The sequence below is a fragment of the Setaria italica genome, chromosome III, assembly GCF_000263155.2.
Source record: "Setaria italica strain Yugu1 chromosome III, Setaria_italica_v2.0, whole genome shotgun sequence".
Classification (NCBI taxonomy): domain Eukaryota; kingdom Viridiplantae; phylum Streptophyta; class Magnoliopsida; order Poales; family Poaceae; genus Setaria; species Setaria italica.
The window spans coordinates 21162268-21182917 of record NC_028452.1 but is presented as its reverse complement, the minus strand read 5'-3'; the positions used below and the strand labels follow the sequence as shown (position 1 = coordinate 21182917).

Genomic DNA, 20650 nt, shown 5'->3' with positions numbered 1-20650 from the left:
GCTGCTGCGGCACTCGGGAGAGGCGTGCGAGCCAACACACCGGGCCGAGCTATTAAATGAGGGCACGAGTGTCAGCGTAGGGCAGGCCGGGGAGGCGGCTGTGCCGTGCACTGTGCACACGCGACTGGAGCACGTTGTTTATTGCGCGCGTGCTCCATGTCTTCTCGTACGTGCAGGCCCTCTTGCCTTGGTGCCATCCGGAACGTGCCGCCGTTGACGGCCATAATTCGCCACACCTGACATTAGGTACCAGCTACATCGTGGCAAGACACATTGTAAGGTAAAAATAAATTGCTTGGTTGGTAACTAAGGTGTGGCAAAATTAGTGTGGTCGCTGTTTAGATTGCCGGCCATGAATGTTTGGCAAAAAATTGTGACATCTATTTAGTTGCTAGCCATATATTAGTAAAAACACCTCAGATCATTTATTTTCAGCAGGTAAATCAACATACTAACATGTGTTAGTAAAAATATTGTTAAAGTGAAAACTCCTATTGCAACGAGTGTAATGAGACAACGGATTTTTTTTTATCTGTAATTTTTTTGTTGAAATAAGAATGAATGTTAACCCATTTTTACATTCAAGAATGAACACCTCGTGTTGTCCAGATTTTATTGTAAACATATAATCAACATGGCTACCAAATTAATCTAATGGTGCTAAAAAAGAAAAATACAACATATTTCTCCACCGATGGAGGAGCTAGAGGCTCCGCGCCAGTGCTGCTCCTCTGACAGGCAGCAGAACAATACATTAAAGAAATCGATAAAAAAGAATTATCTTCTCTCGCGCTGTAGCGATGCGGACTGGCTATGGCGTGGCCCCATTTTATTCTTCAACTAAACACTTACCAAATTAGACGTGGCAAGTTTAATATTAGATGTGGCAACTTATGGTTAGCAAACACCCCCTACTCCCTCCGGCCCATGTCTCGGCTCGAAACGACTGGCCGGCGTGGCATCCGGCCTCTGGCCCTCTCGGGGCCGGAGGTGATCCCGTGCATGAGTTGCCCTGCCGGACCGGATCGGACAAAAACGGGCGTTGGGCCAAGGTCCAGTGGTGACAACTGACAAGGTGGTTAGTTTCGTAGAGTCACGATCACGCCGACGACCGGATCGGAGCGGAGGAGGAACAAGTCTGTGATGATGGATGATGCAATGCATGCATGTGCGGTCAGCATGGAGCAAATTACGTGAATCATTGACCCGTGATACCCGCTAGCTGATTGCACTCTGTAGAGAGAGAGAGTTTGCTGACGTAAAGCTGCTTGCGTATGTACGATTGGACTACTGTCCGTGCAATCTCCAACTCCAATTGACTGATTTTATTTTTAACGAACGGGCACTAAGACAGTGCATATTTCATTGATAAAGCAAAGATGTGTACAAGCCGGCTAGCCGGTTCGAAAAATAGAAAAGACTACTCGCGGGATAAAAGAGTCGCTAGGTCCTTTGCATCGGCCAGGATCTAGGATCCTGCCTGATGTTAGCAAAAAGGGACGTCGGAGAAGCCTCGTGGCGATCGAAAATTCTTGCGTTCCTCTTCTTCCACAACTCCTAGATAATTAGTAGCGTGAGGCTTCACAGAGCTTTTCGCAGTACGCTCGGCGAGGTAGTTGTGTTGGTCCACCATTTTGAGCGGTGTGGCGCATGGTCTCTGCTTTGAGGGGTGGATGCTTGGGGTCCCTACCCATTGAGCCATCAGCAACCAGATTCTTTTCGTGTATCGACAGTCTGCTAGTAGGTGCTTGGCCGTTTTGCTTGTTCATCAACATAGAAGGCAAGATGGGCTGTAAGTCCAACCACGTCGAGCGAGTCGATTTGAGGTCCGGATATGATTCTGGGTGATGAGCCGCGCAAAGAATTTGCACTTTGACGGTGCTCATTATTGCCAGATGGTGTTGGTGCGGGGCGCTTTGGTGCGGCTAATGAACTGAGCCTTGTAAGCCGATACCACCGTGTATATTCCGTTGTTGGTGAGCTTCCAGTGTATTTGGTCGTCGATTTCCGGTCATAGATGTTCATTCCGAATCATATTCCAAAGATCGATGAACTCGCTGAGATGTATAAGTGAGATTCCACTGGTCATGTTGAGGTATGAGATCCATTTGTTGCCGTTAAGCGCTTCCGCCACTTTCCTCTTTTTATTTCTAGCGCGGGCAAAAAGGTTCGGAGCAATGTCTTTTGGTCGGCGACCCTCGACCCAACCAGAGCGACAGAAGCTAGTCTTCCTTCCATCTCCTAACGCTTATAGTTGTACATGCAGCGAAGAGGAGTCGACCAGTGTCATCGCATGGTATTTCGGTTCCAACCCCGGCCTTGTCGTCATTTGCCCACTCGTGCCATAGCCACTGCAGTAGTGCTGTCGCAAAGCTATCTAAGGGCCTATTTGGATACACCCTGTGTTAAAATTTAACAAGTGTTAAAGATTTAACACTCTCAAATAGAGTGCTAAAGTTTAACACATTGGGTGTTTGGATGATGTGTTAAACTTTAACACCTTTTGGTGGGAAATGACTCCATTACCCCCTTATTTATGGCCGGCGGAGAGAGAGGGAGGGGAGAGAAGGGGTAACCTGGAAAAAAGTGAAAAGGGGGACCACTTTTAACACCTTTAGCAAGTTTTAACACCCCTTTATGAAAAATAGGGTGTTAAACTTTAACACCTCACTTTTAACATAAGTGTTTGGATATGAAAGTGTTAAAAAGTGTTAAAAGTCGGGTGTTAAACTTTAACACCCCCTTTCCAAACCGGGCCTTAGTATCCCGAGACCTCCGTTCTCCTTCGGGAGGCAGCTGCGCACCCAGTTAACTTTACATTTTGCACATGCGAGGCCTCCGTCGCCCGCCCAGACCTCTTCCTCAGCTTGTCCAGTTCCTCCAAAAGGTCTTTAGACGTTTTAATCACCATCGGCAGGTGCGCTGGTTGGGAAATTAGGACGGATTTTGTGAGGCTCAGACGACCCGCTTGCCTGAGGTGGCGGCCGTTCCAGGTTGAGAGTTCCCGGTGGTGGTGACTGGTGACACATAACGGATTATCGGGACTCACATTTTTTCGGAAACTAATTTCTTTTTTAAAAAACTAGAAAATATTTACACGTATTCATGCACTCTTATACGTGCCGGCTTTTGATGTCAACATTTGCCACTAACGTGTTATTCTGACCACTAGTTGCAGTAGAGATTTATCGGTGAGGAGCGAGGTGGGGGAGACTGGTCATTGGATAAAACATTTCATTCTCTTTGCCAACTTCTAAGTTCCTCTCTAGCTAAGGTAAACTTTGTCTGGGCTAAATTTGGAGGATTAGTACCTGCATGTTCTGCCCATTAGGCTCTGGGCCGTGTAGAAGGAGCAAACAGTATGATCCTGTGGTGGTGTGTGCCAAATTGGTCGGTGGCGTGTGGTTGGCCCATTATGTCAACAGTTATGACACTCCGCGTGACGGGCCTTGAATGTGACTGCCAGCCCAGTTTGACCGTTCGGGCTAGGGAGGGGCCCGGTCAGCCCATCACCACGCCCTACGGACTTGCCGCGCGCGGCGGACGTCGTGGACGGCCCGGGCGAGCATGGCGTCGTCTTCCGCGGTCGTATCCATAGGTATTCCGTACACATCCGCCACACAGACGCCGCGCGAGCAGGTCGATCCGGTGCGGTGATGGTTGGTTGGCGTACGGGCCCTGTTCATTTAGCGGTCGGTCTCTTGCCAGGGCGACGACGGCCGTCGCGGCATGCATGCAAGCCAGCGATCAGCCGGGACGACGATACATCTCGACCGAGAGGGAGAGGAGACCACCCACCACACCGGTCACCGGTGGCCGCATGGACGTCCACACACGGGGCTACGGCCTACGACGAGGCAAACGTGGTAGCGTGCGGCCCGGCTCCGGCTGTATTAATTAGCGTGTAGTGGTGGTCCGCGCGAAGATGGTCACGGAAAAATCCAAGTCGTCTTGGATCGCATCTAAAATCCCACCGCCGGCCTGGACCATCGTCCGAATGGAGCGAGCCTCGTGAGAAATCTCGACGCCGACGACTCACTCGGTCGACGTCGGGGTAGCTGCCCGATGCACAGTACAGTAGTGTTTCCATCGTGTAGAAAGCCACTGCAGAAGCACCGGCCAAATCGATCCTGTGGAGTCTTTCTCACGAAAGATGTACAGCACTTTTTTTAAAACAAATAACACGGTACAATGATGTCATGTACGTCCGAACTTTCCTTCAGAAACTTCGTACGCTTCAATTCTGCCGCTCTGCGTGCTGGGCTGCTGGTTTCATGCAAACAAATCCCCTAATGATGGTGCCAAGTGCAGTCTGCGTGGCCACACCTTTCGACATTGATCAAGCGTTGGCTCTCATCGCAGCTAACAACCATGACTCCATCCAGTTAACTAGCACCCCGTACGCCATTATTCGTGCCTTCGAAGATTTCGGTACCATGATGATGTTTCATGTCCTCCGGAACGTTTGTTGGCCCGGCAGATCGAACGCTGTTTGCATTGAACACGGGCAGTATAGCGAGTACGATCATTAAAATTTCAGCTGAATCATTCCACGTTCATACTCCTAAAATAGCATGCCCTTCGGTGTCGAAGACCGAGAACATGCTGGAGCAGTGATGGCCGTTTCTGTTCAGTTCTCGACCAGCTCCCAAGTTCAGAAACACAACTGCATCCAGGTTGTTGTATGCTTGTTCGCGCCAGGTTGGAGGCCTCATGCTTGCTTTACGCCGGGCGAGAGCAGTGGCCTCGTGGTGGAGATTAAAGTAAAAGGCCCGGTCAAACGTAACGAAGAGCAGCCCATATCTTGGCATGAGCGTACAGAAGAGAATCGGCGAGTAGTTTACCCGATGCGGTAATGCTCGCCACGTCTCCTGCTCGTTTTTTAACCCGAGTCCACGGCCTCCCCCACTAGCCAGGCTCCGAGCCTCTGACTCTGAGAGCGATTCACTGTGAGGCTACTGTGATCGTGCCCGCACGTGTGCAAGCTCGCCGCATACCAGTATACCACTGGTGTAGTGGTGCGGTGAATCTTACCGTTGGCTTCCCCCGGGCCCACGACCTGACGCCCTCCCTCCCCCTGAACCCCTGACGGCCTGACCGCTGGGACACCCCACTTGGTGCTGCCTCCGTCACAGGAGGAAACTGCCAAAATAATGCATGAGGAACACGACACACGAGACCGTGCCACGCCACCAAATCCACCTAAGCTAGTAGCCTACAGTAGGCTAGTAGTTAGCTTCCCTGTTGCGCCGCCGATACACTCCCCCCCGTTCACCATATTCCGTTGCCGTTGCTGTCTCTGGCTCGTGGGCCCGCTGACCGGGCTCCGACATGTCGGTCCCCGCCGGCGGGAAGGTAAGCACGGTTTGGCCAGAGACGCCGTGGGCCGTGGCCTTCACCTTTGGGTGAGATCGAAGGAAACCCCATGTCCCCATGGCCATGGCCTTCAACCTTTTCGCATATGCGTGTAGCCATGCAGTAGCATGTGCATTTCGGGAATCACTGAGGATATTATGGCAGCTCCAGTGTGAGGAAAAATCGAACCGTGAGCAAGAAAAAACGAACACAGCGCGTAGTGAGCGTCGATTTCTATGTGTCAGAACGCAAGGTCGAACTCCAAACAAAAGTTGAACCCTGGCGAATAAAATAATACTTCCTGTCTCGGAGCATGGCACGACCACCAAATCAGGCAAATAAACAATAGTTTGTTGCATGCGTGAAGGAGGAATGATGAGGGGGAAAGGAATTTTTCATTGTACACGTGGATCCGTCAATCGGTGTTTATTTCCAGAAATCGACGAAGCACTGCTCTTACCATCCCTTTGTAGGTAGGAGTACTCCGTAAGCGAGCCATGTACGTGTGTGCATCGTTATCCAGCAATCCAGATCAGGAAAAGAATTTGGTTAAAAGAAAAGGTCAGGAAAAAAAATCGCTGCTCATGCCGTATATTTTCCTGTCCGGCTATCAGGTCCCTTAATGCTCAAACGACAACTAAGATCATCACATGATCGCTGCGACAAATCTCGAGGTTAAGTTGAACAGCATCCAGTTCTCGCCCTTCAGCTAGTTGCCATGCCATCGATGCACGTCGTGCTTATCCCCTGGTCCCCGTACTCTGTACACGATTGTACGCAACAAAACGGCGCGTCGCATTCACGAGCCAGCCCCAGCCCAGTACGTTTTCGTTCCTGGCGCGAAGTGGTAACACAGCTAAGACGCATGGCATTAGCAGGTAATCCAGGCTTCGAGCTTCCATTCCGGCGCTTCAGCCGTTCCCATCACAGGCGACAAAGCCTAACCTAATCCAATCTAATCTCCATAGCCCCCACCTGCTCAGCCGAGAAGCCTTTTCACCGGCGCCAGCGCCAGCGTGGGCGGCGAACAGAGCAGAGATCAGAGAGACGCGAACGCCAAAGGCTGGGCCCGGGCTGGGTGACCGGCCCGTTACGCCCGCGTCGTCGTGTTCCGGCCCCGTCGCAAAATCCCCACACAGTGGGTAGATCCACGAGCCCGTCGCCCCAATGCCAGGTGGGTCCAGCGTGCTCCAGGCCCACGCGCAGCGTGACCACGGCCGGATCCCGCATATCGCGTACCGTTTCCTCGGTCTCTAGTGCCAGAAAGGCTCGGGGCCGAGCCCCCCGAGGCGGTCGCATTGATAGCGGCCAACTGCCACGTGAGACGGGAGAGCCCACCTGTCATGCTCTGACCCGGGCGCCCGGCCCGATCCGAGCCTCAGGCTCGGACAGCCGTTTGCGCATCCGAGCCTACCGCGCAGGGGGACGCCGACCCCGAAGCCACTAAACAATTCGGAGAACCAGCGGAAAAGCAGAGGAGAGCCTATGGGAGGAGGGGAGAGAAGGGGGAGTGGCCTGGTAGTAGTGTAGTGGGCTAGTGCTTGTGGAGGCGGAGCAGAGAGCTGGGCTGGGAGAGCGAGCAGAGCAAGCAAAGCGAGGGCGAGCGAGCGAGAGGCGAAGCGAATTGATTGCGCCCACCACCGCACCACGTCTTCTCCACCTCCGTCCGACCCGTCCTCGCCAAGCCACCATCATTGCCGCCACCGCGCCGCCCGCGGGAGCCCAGCTGCGCATTCTTAACTGTTCCTCCTCCCCTTGGCTTCTCGGCGAAGCGTTGCGGTTGCGGGTACTGGAGTGGAGAGCAGAGCACCGGTACGTGTGCTGTGCTGCCACAGGGAGGGGGGGAAGGAAGCGGCACCACCCACCACCACCTCCATTAAAGGCGCTCACGCGCCGCCTCCGCCTCCACGAGAAAGCGAGGCGAGGGAGGGCGAGGGCGTACGCCACCTGAGCTCACTCGCCGTCAAGTCCCTCTCTCTCTCTTCCTCACTTCCCTCACGGGGGCAGCCAGCCACGTACAAAGGCCGCTCGCCAACGCCCAGCGCCCCCCTCGCCGCACCACCACGCCCCACGCCGTGGCCGCCTTTAAAGACATCGCGCGCCACGCTTAAAGGTTCCCACGCGACCGCCCGCGCGCTCGTCTTTGCGCCACGGACGAGGTTGATCGGTGCTTTTGATTTCGTTCCTTGTTTCCGCAGAGCAGAGGTGGGAGCAGAGTCGCGGCAATGGCAGTGACCGCGCGGCTCCGCGCCGTCGTGGCGTGCGTCGTCCTGGCGGCGGTGGCGACGGCGCCGCTCCCCGCGGCGGGGATCCTCGACCCGGTCGACTTCCTGGCGCTGCAGGCGGTGCGGCGGTCGCTGGACGACATGCCGGGGTCGGCGTTCTTCGACGGCTGGGACTTCACCGCCGACCCCTGCGGGTTCCCCGGCGTGTTCTGCGACGGGGACCGCGTGGCGTCGCTCGCGCTCGGGGACCCGCGGGCCGGGTCGCCGGGGCTGACGGGGCGGCTCGACCCGGCGCTGGGCAGGCTGTCCGCGCTCACCGAGCTCTCGCTCGTGCCGGGGCGCGTCGAGGGGCAGCTCCCGGCGTCGCTCGCGTCGTGCTCGAACCTCCGGTTCCTGGCCGTCAGCAAGAACCTCCTGTCCGGCTCGATACCGGACGGCTTCGGCGCGCTGACCAACCTCCGGACGCTCGACGTCAGCTTCAACCAGATCTCCGGCGCCATCCCGCCGTCCATCGCCGCGCTGCCGTCGATCACCAACCTCATCCTCTGCCACAACCAGCTCACCGGCGGCGTCCCGGCGTTCCAGGACTCGTCCCCGCTGCTCCGGCTGGACCTCAAGCACAACGCCCTCACCGGCGGCGTGCCCACCCTGCCCGCCGGGCTGCAGTACCTCTCGCTGTCGGCCAACAAGCTGAGCGGCACGGTGGACCAGGTGCTGCCACGGCTGACCCGGCTCAACTTCCTCGACCTCAGCATGAACCAGCTGGATGGCCCGATCCCGCCGGCGGTGTTCGCATTGCCCCTCTCCGTGCTGCAGCTGCAGCGCAACTTCTTCGCGGGGCCCGTGCAGCCGGCGAACGACGTGACGATCCCGGTGGTGGACCTGAGCTACAACCGGTTCTGGGGCCAGCTCTCGCCGCTCCTTGCCGGCGTCGGGCAGCTGTACCTGAACAACAACCGGTTCACCGGCGAGGTCCCGTCGCGGCTGGTGCAGGAGCTGGTGGGCTCCGGCGGCCTGCAGGTGCTCTACCTGCAGCACAACTTCCTGACGGGCATCGAGATATCGCCGTCGTCGTCGCTCCCCTCCACCGTCTCGCTCTGCCTGATGTACAACTGCATGGTGCCGCCGGTGTATGCGCCGTGCCCGATCAAGGCCGGGTCGCAGAACACGCGGCCGGCCGACCAGTGCCCCGAGTGGAGGGGCTGAGCTTTTGATACCAGGCTGATCGTCCCTCAGCGGCAACGCCAATGCCAATCCCGGATCGCCTCGGATCATCGGTGGGAAATCGCGGGGAAAGCAGAAGAACTGAAGAACAGTGGAGATTGCAAAGCGGTGGTCTCTGATTCTTTGATTGATTTGTCCAGTTTGTTACTAGTGTTCTTATTTTATTTTATTTTTTGGTTTGGGAGGATAGTTACAGACAAGTAAGTGCCTCAATAATCGGGTATTACAGGTGTAAGTTTTTTGTTTAGGTGTACGTGCATTGTGTCTCCCCCTGCTGTATAGTGAGCTAGTTACTGTGATCACACTGGCTCTTGATGCTGTTGGATCAGATGATATGGTGTTAAAGGGCCAGTGACGTTATTTATCAATCATGTCACTGAACAAATCAATGTTAACAAGCATGCACTGTGCTTGATTTTGTTTGCCACATCAGAAGCTCGGCACAGTGCGCTGCTGATCCTTTTGTTGCTTTAGTTGTTAGCGCTGTCTTGAAGGATGCTTTCTTCTGGTCGCGTTTTGCTGTGATCTTATCCGTGAAATCATTGGATGGCTCGTGGTGTGGAAAGCCCCCAGATGTTCTTCTTCGCTTCATTGAGATAGGACTACCAAGTGTGTGCAATCATTCTATTCGAAACATATCTGGCTTGGCAATCTGGCACGCGGTCACTGAATTGCTGACTGCAATCGAACTCGATCATTGGGGATACAGATTTAGGTACTGTGGATTAATGGTTTTCCTCTAATGAATGTCAGGCAATGTGATGCTCTGCTTTCTCTTCCCACACTCTGTTCCTCCGTCAGTGCAGGCAATCGATAGGTCTCTGCTCCGTACTCCTTTTCCCTTGGGATTCTTTCAGAGAGCCACCCCTGCGCTCAAAGACACGGATTTGGCTCAGGAGTCAGGACAGCCATTGTGCAATTTCAGTGAATCTGGAGGTGGAGATGGCCGGTTAAGAGTTAAAACAGGATGGATAGCGATAAACACGGGAGGCTTGAAACCATAGAGAGTAGCTTAGGACACACTTAAACCCTTTCGAGCCGTATTGCACGTCTGCACCGATATGCACGGCTACCAAATCACAACCCTAATTCGGTATTATCCCGTACTGAATTGCACTGCACTGCTTCCTCTTCCCATACTCTGCTTTCGTTGCTATCCTCTACCGGTGGGTGAAAGCAACCAGCACACCGTTAAGTTGGCCTCCGGATTCTAGCAGTTGCAGAGAGCCGCCTCTGTGCAGTTCTCAAGACACGCATCTGCGGATTTGCCTCAGGATCGCCATTATGAAATTTCAGTGGCAGCAATTCGAACCCCTTGTTTAGTTGGTCAATTTGGGAGACACAAAATTCCTATTCCAGCACTGTAGCACACTGTAACGTTTCGTTTGTATTTATGAATTATTGTTCAAATATTGACTAATTAGGCTCAAAAGATTCGTCTCGCAAAGTACAACAAAACTATATAATTAGTTTTTAATTTCATCTACATTTAGTACTACATGCATGTACCGCAAGTTTGATGTGATGGGGAATCTTCTTTTTGCATAGTATCAAAATTGGGAGGTGGGGAGTAACTAAACATGACCCAATGATTTTGGCGGCAATTCCATCTCTGGATTTGGCGGCAATTCCATCTCTGGATTTGGCGGCACTTAAACCCTTGCGAACCGTACCGCACTGTTCTGCTTCTGCACGGCCACCAAATCCCACCCTAATATGAGCGTTATCCCACGTAATTAAGGCCCCTGGCCCTGGCCCTGCTGCTTTTCCAAGCGTCGCACCGCACGGTTCCCTACCCCGCGTGCCCGCCCAGTACTGTCACGTCACGGTGCCAAGGCTTGATTAGGGAACGCGTACGAGGAGCCGCGAGCCCCCCCGTACGCCGGCCGCGTCGATGCACCTTGCACACGGGTTGGCGCGCCGCGGACGTGCAGGTGCAGCCACATGCCCGGGGATCCAACTCGGATACATACGTACGCAGTGCAGCACGTACACGCCCGGCGCCGCATGTATTGTGCTGTATTGTAACCCGGGCCGTGTTCGTGTACGGCGCGCCGGGGAGTGGGAGGAGCACAACGCGCAGGTGTGGCCTGTACAATTAATCTTACGGCCCCGTCATGGCGAGCGGCGGCGGCGGTTGTTGCGTGCAGTGATCGCGGCGCCCGTGCAGGGTTGGGTGCGCCGCTTTACTGCTTCCCCCCGGCGTGCCGCGTGCCGAGCATGATGGGCATTTACCTCCCTCTCGGCCTTTGCCGTTCCCGTCCCCGTTCTCTCTCTCTCTCTCTCTCGCTCGCTCGCTCGCTTCTTTTTCGTGAACCCTCGCCTTGCCGTGTCACGACGGCACGGCCGTACAGGTGGGCAGGTGGCTGCTCGTCCGTCTCACCGGCGACCGGAGCGCATGGACCCGTCGTCATCAGACTGTAAAGAGGCGATTACAGCTCGACGACGACGCATCATATGAGATGGGGGGGTGTTAAAGTGGATAAGAGGATGGGTGTTTCATGCTACCCTGACAATGGCCATTGGCCAATGGCATATGGCCCCGCGGGACGGGGACACGGTACGGCTTGCCAAAAGCTTGGCTGGTTTGCTGTTGCTTCGGCGGGCAGGCACCTGCTGGCTGCTGCGCCAAAGTAGAGTCCGAGGGATCGCTTTGGCATGTGCAGCTCGGTTGCTCGCTCCCCGGCTCCGAAAGCCTGACGCCGACTGGTCATCCCCGTTGCTGGCTCTTTTGACTGCCCGGCGGCGTGACGGCGTAGCCCTTTTCGGCGTTCATCGACTGACTCGGAGAGAATTTTCGAGGGACGCGCAGTGGCGTCAGGGTGGGAGCACCGTTTTGTCGTGAAAGCAGAGGACGGGGAGTCGTGAAAAAAAGGGAGCAGGGTTCTCTGGTTCGGGGCTGCCTCGCTTGGTGGTATGATGGTCACTTGACGGAGGATTAATACACACGCCGGCGCGGCAACGGTGGAGGTCCATGGACGGTACAAGTATGCGCCTTTCTGATTGGTTTTTGGTTTGGCTTCTAGTCTTGTACCATCTCTCTTGGCTCTCATGGACCGCCGGCGCCGGCGCCGGCGTGTCTCCTCTTCCTCTCCTGTCTTCGTCGTTGTCTCTTCCTGTGATGGAGGCAGCAGGAGCAACAAGAGGGCCGATGCCGGTTGACCTGCCCAGAGCCCCAGAGGAGAGGAGAGGAGAGGAGGCGGGGGAGGGAACAGTCTGTCAGGTCGTGAGTCCCGGAAAGACAACGGTAAGATTCACAAGTCGAGTCGCGTCGCGGGGCACGATCGCAGAAGACGTGCAGTGAATCGCCCTCCGAATCAGCGGCATAGCTTGGTCGCCGTTGACTTGGGTTAAAAGAACGACTCGAGGCGAGCATCACCGTATCACATCAGGTAAACTCTGCATAGCACGATTGCACGAACTCACCAACTCTTTTGCCGCTTCTGTTCATGGCAGGAGATGGGTGGGTCCTTCGTTCCGCGGGCATTTTCCTTCATCTCCGGCACGAGGCCAGTTCTTGCTCCGCCAAAAACAATGCACGGCGGCGCGGCAAGATCTCTGCCGCCCGATGAAACTTCAATTCACTTTGTTTTTTCTGACATGTGCGGTGGTGAGACTGGTGGCTGCCTTGGCTGGTGTGGCAGTGGCACTTAGTGAAACGGCCATCACTGTTCCACGTTGTGGCAATCTGGCGTTCTCGGTCAATGTGGGAGTATGAAAACGGAATGAATCTGATAAATTGGAATTATTTCGCTCGCTCCCGCACCTACCCAAACATTGTCTCGTCAGCCTATCCAAACAACAACGCTTTACACGACATCATATAATGCATTAATGCTCGAAACCTTCCAAGACAAGAATGATAATGTGCTTGCCGTGTTAATACCTCCGAGATTCGAAGATCGAAGTGCTGTTCCATTCGTACATCGCACCACAGGAGTGTCGCTTAAGCAAAACACTGTGTGGTACGTGAACCGGCAAAAATTGCGATGCCAACGACCAGTTTTCTAGTGGTCGAGACTGAAATCGGGGTTCCCAATTGCTCGATGGTCCAGACCGAGGCAGTGGTGGGATTCGATCCGACACGGTTGGATTTTGTCCCGTGGCCATTTCAGGCGGACCACGGACACGGCCGGCCGTACGCGCCTCGTCGCGTAGCCCACCCTCTTGATGTCCAGGCAAGCCCCACCTGCCACCGGTCGCCTGAGGTCGTCCCGGCTGGCTGGCTGGCCATCCACTACCTCTCGTTGATCGGCTCACACACGCACGCTGCGACGGCTCCTGGCGAAACCGACCGCGAAATGAACGAGGCCTGGCCACAAAATCCACCTGCTTGCCCGGCGGAGAGTACGCAATACTCATGGCAGGTGTACGAATGCCAGAGCGAGCCTGCACGATCGTACGCACGGTTCGCTTCGTCCGTTCCTTCTTGCGTCGGAGGTCGGACCTCCGGCCGGTCCTTGGGCGCTGCGGACGATCGCAACGCAACCTTCCTCCCTTCTGTGTGTGTGCACCATGGCGTGGTGATGGGCTGAGAATTCATTATTTCATGAGCCCACAAGGCCACCTCTCTGTCCGTATGGGAGATTAGAAGCTATACAGTTATATAATTTAAAAAATTGCTCTTGAATGCATAAGAAAAAGATGTGTGCAAGTAGACTAGTTACGAAAAACTGAGAACTCAGAACAGTGCCTACAGTGCATGTAACATGTCTCACAAAATCGTTTTTTTTAAGAATCAACAGGGGTTAAGAAAGCCCACCTGAACAAAATCGGGATTACAAGATCAGCACACATCCTTGTTGCTAAGGACAGTGATCAGGATGCATAGTTGGACAGAAAAGAGAGAGAGCCAAAGGGATTACAAATCGCAGCACAAACCCACCACACCGGATACAAAATAAGGACAGAAAAGGCATAATGGGCTGAGCCAATTCAAGCTCCAAAAGACGAAAGCTGAGGAAGCACCAAGGAAGAACCACCACGCAGCAACCTTGCATGCCAACAACACCATCTTTGCATACAAACGCCAAGCACCTTAGGCAGCCCAATTCATAGCAAGGGAGGCTGACAACGGGCAAGGATTAACTTTGCCCTGAATCACTCCTCGCCACAAGCTAGAAAACCGACTGGTACTTTGCGCTGGAGGTTGGTCATGGCCGCCCGCAACTTTTGAAAAGCTAAACAGGATGCTAACAAATCCAGTGCACTACAACACGCACTGGGGGAGGAATCCTCAGAGGGGAGTGCAGCAGAAAATTAGCGACCAATGCCAACAAGCAAGGAGGGGTGAAGACGAGGCAAGAGCTAGCAGTGGTAGAAATTCAGCTGAGCTAAGACGGAGGTCGTCGCAGGAGAGTGAAGGGCAAACCATGCGGAAGTGAAGCACCTCCCCACGCCTTGGGCGCGACACCTTCATTGCACGGCAAAAGGCACCAAAGTCCAAGGTCGTGCGGAGGTGTGAAGCACCTCCTCACGTACCGAGCACGCCGCTTTCGCTGCATGACCACTGGTGCCCAAGGACTGAGGCACCACCGGCCCACCCCAGCGATCGAAGCGCTACCGCATCCAAAGAAGGTGGGATTGGTCAGAAAGGAGTGGGAGTGCAGCAAGCCGAGGGAAGCCGAAGGCGTTGCTGGGCTGTTGCTGATGAGACACGGTGGTAGGGTAGGGCCGCATCCAGATCTGGGACCAACAGAAGCAGTTGAGGGGGCACAAACTCATGCCCCCAAGGTGGGGCACGAGTCCACCCAAGCAGCAACACGACAATACCAGGGCGGAGCTGGTGCAACCACGGCGAGGCAAACACGCAGCACGGGGATGAACGCACGAAGGAGCCTGAGGACCCGTAGCACGGCTGGATCATGGTAAGGCAAACACGCAACACAGCGCAAAGGAGCCCGAGGACCCGCGGCGGCCACGAGGGCGAGGACGCCGATGACCCGGGCGTCCAAGCCTCCGAGGGCAGAAGCGCAGCGCGCCATCGAGCCTCGCTCTAGCGTCTGGCATCAATGTCAAGGACGAGGAGCGGGAGGTGGAGGACGAGGACTCGATGGAAGAGGCTCGCGCTAACGCACCGACGGCAGCCGTGAAGCCCCTCCCTCCGAATGGTGCAGCGGCGTGAGGAGGAAGGGGCACGGGCGCCAAGCTGCTACATCAAACCCTTGGGGGGCTGGATCTAGCGCCTGGCCGTATCTCCAAGCAGCTACAATGCCCCTGGAGGGCCACCGGCCAGAAAGAAGCACCAAAATCCATGGGATGAGAGGAAGGAAAGAGCACGGGCGTCGGGGATAGATCCCCAGTACCCGTCATGAAGGAAGAAGATGGACTCCTATTAGAATTTCTCTATAATCCTATTAAGACTCATGCCATGTAATCCTACTAGGACTCCTCCTTGTAACCGACTAGTTATTCCACCCCCTAGAGTATGTAAAGGAGGGCAGGGGTACCTAGATCAGCGGAGACAACAGAGGACCAAATCCTCATACCTCAACACCCAAGCGCAGGGTCCAATATACAACACCCCAAACAGGACGTAGGGTATTATGCTACTCAGGCGGCTCGAACCTGTATAAATTTGTGTCTTGTGTCCTCGCTTTTACCTTCAAGTTCTAGGTCCGGCGATTCCCCACCAACCAATCTACTACCTCGGGTACCCCTTGGTAGGTTGCCGGTATAAAACACCGATATTTGGCGTGCCAGAGAGGGGAGATCATCGAGATCATTGGGCGAGCTTGAAGGACCTCATCTTCAAAATCAATCTACTCAACGAGAAACAAGTCGCCAAGTTCCAATTTGAAGCAAATCACCGAGTTGACAAACAACCAGGTCGTCGGCTGTGTCCTATGCGGGTGTGGGACCATCAAAAAAAAATTCTACGTTGGCGTTGGTGGAGACCGACAAGGTGTTGATCTCATGAGCGGATCGAGGCACTGTTTCTGAAGCAGAGTCTGAGTTTCAGCCTAAGGTCAAGTTCGGATCATAATTGAATCGGAATCATCAAGCGGTAGCTTAGAAGCAAAAGTTAGAAGTCAAATCCAATTGGCCAACCTAAAAAATAAGAAGAAGAAATTGCGATTATGCACGCGTATGTCAAATCAAAAAATTTCATAGGCTAAAGGAAAAGGAGCCGAAAGAGCAATTTAATGGACCTTTGCAGGATGCACATGGAAGACTACCAAGAAAGATGTCAAAACAGCTACGTACAACCAAAGACTCTAGCAAAGACCTCCGATCGTCCGGCTGCATTGACTTGCTGATGACTAATTCGAGTACTCGTCTCGACTAAAAACTAGTCGAGGGCGGATTCCATTTGATCAACAACTAGTCGGGCATCATAAAAATCGATTACGGGCACGGTGTGGTTGCTTTCTTTGGTCGATTAAATCAGCAACTCATCTTGTTCACATCAAATCCCAAGCAGAGTCGAAGAAGGCTGATTAATGATCACACCTAGATGACACATTCCGCAGAATTGATTAGGGCGGTGGGCGTCCCGTGTCCCGAAGTACAAGGCGGAGCCTAGTCGGAATCGCGCTCTTCGGCATCAAATTGTACTTGGCTTAATTCAAAACCAAAAGCTGCGCCACCGGAAGAAAATTGGCCACCGTCTCTGGGCTATCTCGGAGGCAATGAAGAAAATTTGTTGACCTGCCGCAACTCAAGATCAAGACAAGGATGCCATCTGAGTACTTCCTAAAAAACAAAATCTTGGAGCATTGTGCGCACAACAAAAAAGCTACCAAAGAGATTCCAAGACCTTCGCTTGACACACGCAGAAGATGTACGCGGGCACTATTATACCAACATCCGGCTGGATCGACTCGCTGACAACTACTTTGACTACTTGTCTTGACTGAAAAACTAGTCAGGATAGACTTCACACCATCGACTACCTCGACCAATCGTCTCGACTAGTCGAGGACGTTCTACTTCAACTACTCGTCTCGACTAGAAAACTAGTCGAGGACAGACTACTTCAACTATTCATCTCGACTAGAAAACTAGTCGAGAGCGTATTCCACGTGACCGACAACTCGTCGGAATCGACTCCAACTAGTCGGCGTCATTAATAAACCATCGCGGTCTCATCGAGTTGAGCTAAGCCACTTTTTTAAATAATTATTTTTTCTCTGGCTTGTTTCAGCATGATTGGCCAATGCACAGACTACTTATTTGTGTATGTCTCTCGATGATAATTACCCTCCAAAGCTACATTTTGCCAACTATTCCTGGGGCATGTTGACCGATAGCCACAGGCTTTGTATACCAAATTACGGAGGCTACGGCCATAGTTTTGGTATACTGAGTTGTGGAAGCACCGCCACGGGCTTGGTACATTGAATTTTGGAGGCATTAACCACAAATTTGATGCACTCAATACTGGAGGCTTATAATGGCTACACCCTAAGGAGGCACAAAACTTACGCACACTACACGTGCTCTACTCGCCGGAGGGCAGCAAACTCTTACGCGCAATCACGCAATCTCTTTTGTCGCAACGATGACTACTCATTTCTGTCTTCTCTTAAGGTCACTAATCTCCTCGAGCAGAACACGCCTTAATTCGTGAAAAGCCTCGGATCATCTGTCATGCCTAAATGGTAGCACATATACACGAGACAAAGATCTCAGTTGTGCAAATGGCAGTGCCCGTACGTGTACAGGAGACAAAGATCTCGCTACGCATTGGCTATAGCTAAACAGAGATCGAGAGCCTAAACGCAACAGGCTAACTACTCGGGAGAAATATGGCCGAAACAAACATTTTATGTCGATCACTAAATAAATTTCAGTAGTTTTCAATATTCTACAAATATGCTATATAATGTATGTATTTTTTTCTTTCAAGTCAAGCTTCGGCGACAACGCTCTAGGACGCTAAGTGTACCTCCAAAGGTACAGCTAGTTCCCAAGTTCGGGGGCTAAACGCCAATTACTACTCGGAATATCTCCAATGGCTCAGCTAGCTTCCAAGCTTGGGGGCTAAGCGCCAATAACTACTCGACGTGACTTACAGGGCTTACCTGGCGCATAAGCTCGGGGGCTGGACGCCGCAAAACTACTCGGATGATGATTTGCATGAAGATTTAAGATCCTTGATTATTCAATCATTTTAAGGCTCGGAAGCTGACAAGTTACACCCAATAGTTAATTTTTTTCAAGTTGAAAGAAAAAAATTTAATTTTTTATTGACCCTTAGCCTGAATCTAGGATTCAACCAAAGTTACGGTGCTGGGGCTGTTAAGTTGGAATATTTTCTTACACATAATTTTTTTTCTTGAGCCAACATTCACGAGATTCAACTAGTGGAACTTTTTTTTTCTTAAGCAGAATACATTTCTCCATATGTGAAACATTCTTTATTTTTCCCGGGTAGTGAAACATTCTTTTTTTACACAAACATTCACAAATTCTGAAATTCAATCAACGGATATGCAAAATATCAATCTCTCAAAGATGAGTTAATTTGCACATCCAGTGTACCCGTGCTTCCACCGTAAACATCAGTACTGTTGCAGTATACGCACGCGTACGGATTGTAACACCCAAAATTTCAATAATTTAAATTCATTAAAATTTGCTCAAATTAAGGTGTCATTTAATTTCTAGGCATTTAAATTCATTTTCTTTAATTCAATTAATTCATCATAGGAATTATTTGTGCATTCATGCTGGTGCATTTATTTTGATTGCTTGAGTTTGATTTAAATTTTGAATTTCCAGATTTGATTTCAATTTCCAAATCAATTTCTATTTCTCTTTCTCTCTTTTTCCTTCTTCTTCACCTGGGCCGAAACCTTCCTTCCCTCCTCTTTCTTTTTCTTCTCCGGCCCAGCTGCAGCTCCACCGGCCCGCAAATCCGCCGCCGGCCCCTTCTCTTTTTCCTCCGCGCGGCCCAGCTTCCCGCTGCCGCGGCCCGCCGCTTCGCTCCCTCCATTTTCCCTCAGCGGCCCAGCTCCCCGCAGTAACGGCCCAGCTCCGCTCGGCCGCTCCACCGTTCGCTACTCCGCGCGGCCCGCGCACCGTGCGCCGGCCCAACAGCCGCTCCGGCCTGCCGCCCGCGCCGTTGACGGGTGGACCCCACCCGCCTTCTCCTTCCTCCAGCCGGATTCTTCTCCCGAAACCGCCGCGCGCCGTCTCCGCCGCGGACTCCCTCCGCTCCGCCTCCTTCGGAGGGGTTTAAACCCCCGGGGCTCTATCTCTAGGCCCCTATAAAAGCCGCCGCCACCCCCCGGTCTCCTCCGCCCAAACGCAAGCGCCGCAGCACCCGAAACCCTAGCCATCCGAGCTCCTAGCGCCGCCGCCTCTTCCTCGCCGTCGCCCGCCTCCTCCGGTGAGCTCCCGACGACGAGGACCCCCAAAACGGGTTCGCCGTGCCCTCCGCTCTCTGTTGGTGCAACCCGCGCTTCAATTGGTGCCCCGGAGCGCCGTTTTCGCCTAACTCCGGCGACCCGCCGCCGCTCGCCGTCGCACGCCGCCGCTCGCCGCCGCCGCCGTCTGTTTTCCGCCGCCGCCGCTATGTCATCGACGACCGCAACCGTCGGATCTTGATCCGACGGCTCACGGCCAGTCAATCCGGCAGCGTACCGGTCAACTACGCCACGCCGCGCCGCTTTTGCATTTAAGCCCCCGCAGTTTCCGCAAATCAACCCGCGGTCCAGATCGCGTTGAAAATATTTACAGATCTGCCCTCGCCTTTTTCGGTTTAACCCTTGAGCTTTCCAGAAATCAACCCGCCGTCCGGGTTTGATGTTTTTACGCGTCAGACCCTCGGTTTATACGCATAATTACGTATAAGCCCTCGGTTTTCGCGGATAAGCCCTGAAACTTTTGTTTTTCTCACCGAAAAGTCCCTGGATCTTGTTTTACTCATATCTTTTGCATCTTAACTCCGTTTTTCGTGTTCTTTATATCCACGTGTTCGTTTTAAAGCGTAGATCATCTTTTCAAGCTTATTTTCTCTGTTTAACTATGTTTGGTGTACTGTTTTCTTACTTTTGCCCATGTTTGCTTGTATGTGCTCGTGTGACGCGTGTAGACGCCCCGCAGTTCGAGGGAGTTGCCGATCAAGCTTTCGAGGAGTACGAACAGCAGGAGCAAGACCAAGAAGGCAAGTCGTGTCCTTGATCACTACCTTGTTGTCCTATACACCTTTACTTTCTCGTACTTAACATTTATGCTATGCACATGTTAGGATTAAATTGATGGGTCCCAATTAAGGTTCGCCTAGATTGATTTACCTTTGCCTTGACCAACCGGTTTACTTTATGTTGGGTAGCTCATGCTTAGTGCTTACTCGGTACATGGTGGTTTAACCAAACATAATGCTTAATCTTGTTTTACTTATGTTATACCTTTCATTAAGACAAGACCATTATTTGTTAATCGGAACATGGAGCGACCACCCAGGAAAACAGTGCTACCACAAGACTAAATGGCTCTGGTCTTGGCTGATTAATTAGAAACTCTAGCGTGGGGTTACCTTACCGGAAGGGCAAGAGGGGAGGCGTTGATGGGATATAGCACTCGCTCTCTTGGGAAGTGGGCTTGGCTAAGACACTATGCCCTCTAGGGGACTGCTATGTTTCGCTTCGACCTGAAACCTTAGCGGGTTACCACATTGCTAGCGAATCTTTGTAAAGGCCTCGTAGCGTCCCTATGCAATCACACCTCGGAAGTGTGGTATGGTGCCTTGCAAACACCGCATGGTTGGGTCCAAAGTTCTTTTGAACTTTTACGCGACTTGTGGGTAAAGATGTGCCACCTCTGCAGAGTGTTAAACTGATCGATCAGCCGTGCTCACGGTTAAGAGCGGCCTGGACCCTCACATGATAATATTATCG

At 53.0% G+C, this 20650-nt stretch overlaps 1 protein-coding gene across 1 annotated transcript; it reads left to right on the top strand.

Moving 5' to 3' along the window:
- Positions 1–6825: 6825 nt before the first annotated feature.
- Positions 6826–9231, top strand: LOC101756593 (LRR receptor-like serine/threonine-protein kinase ERECTA). The gene is made up of 2 exons (XM_004962062.2): positions 6826–7468; positions 7554–9231. The coding sequence occupies exon 2, from the start codon at positions 7581–7583 to the stop codon at positions 8784–8786; it is 1206 nt and encodes a 401-aa protein (XP_004962119.1). The 5' UTR covers positions 6826–7468; positions 7554–7580; the 3' UTR covers positions 8787–9231.
- The last annotated feature ends 11419 nt before the right edge of the window (positions 9232–20650 follow it).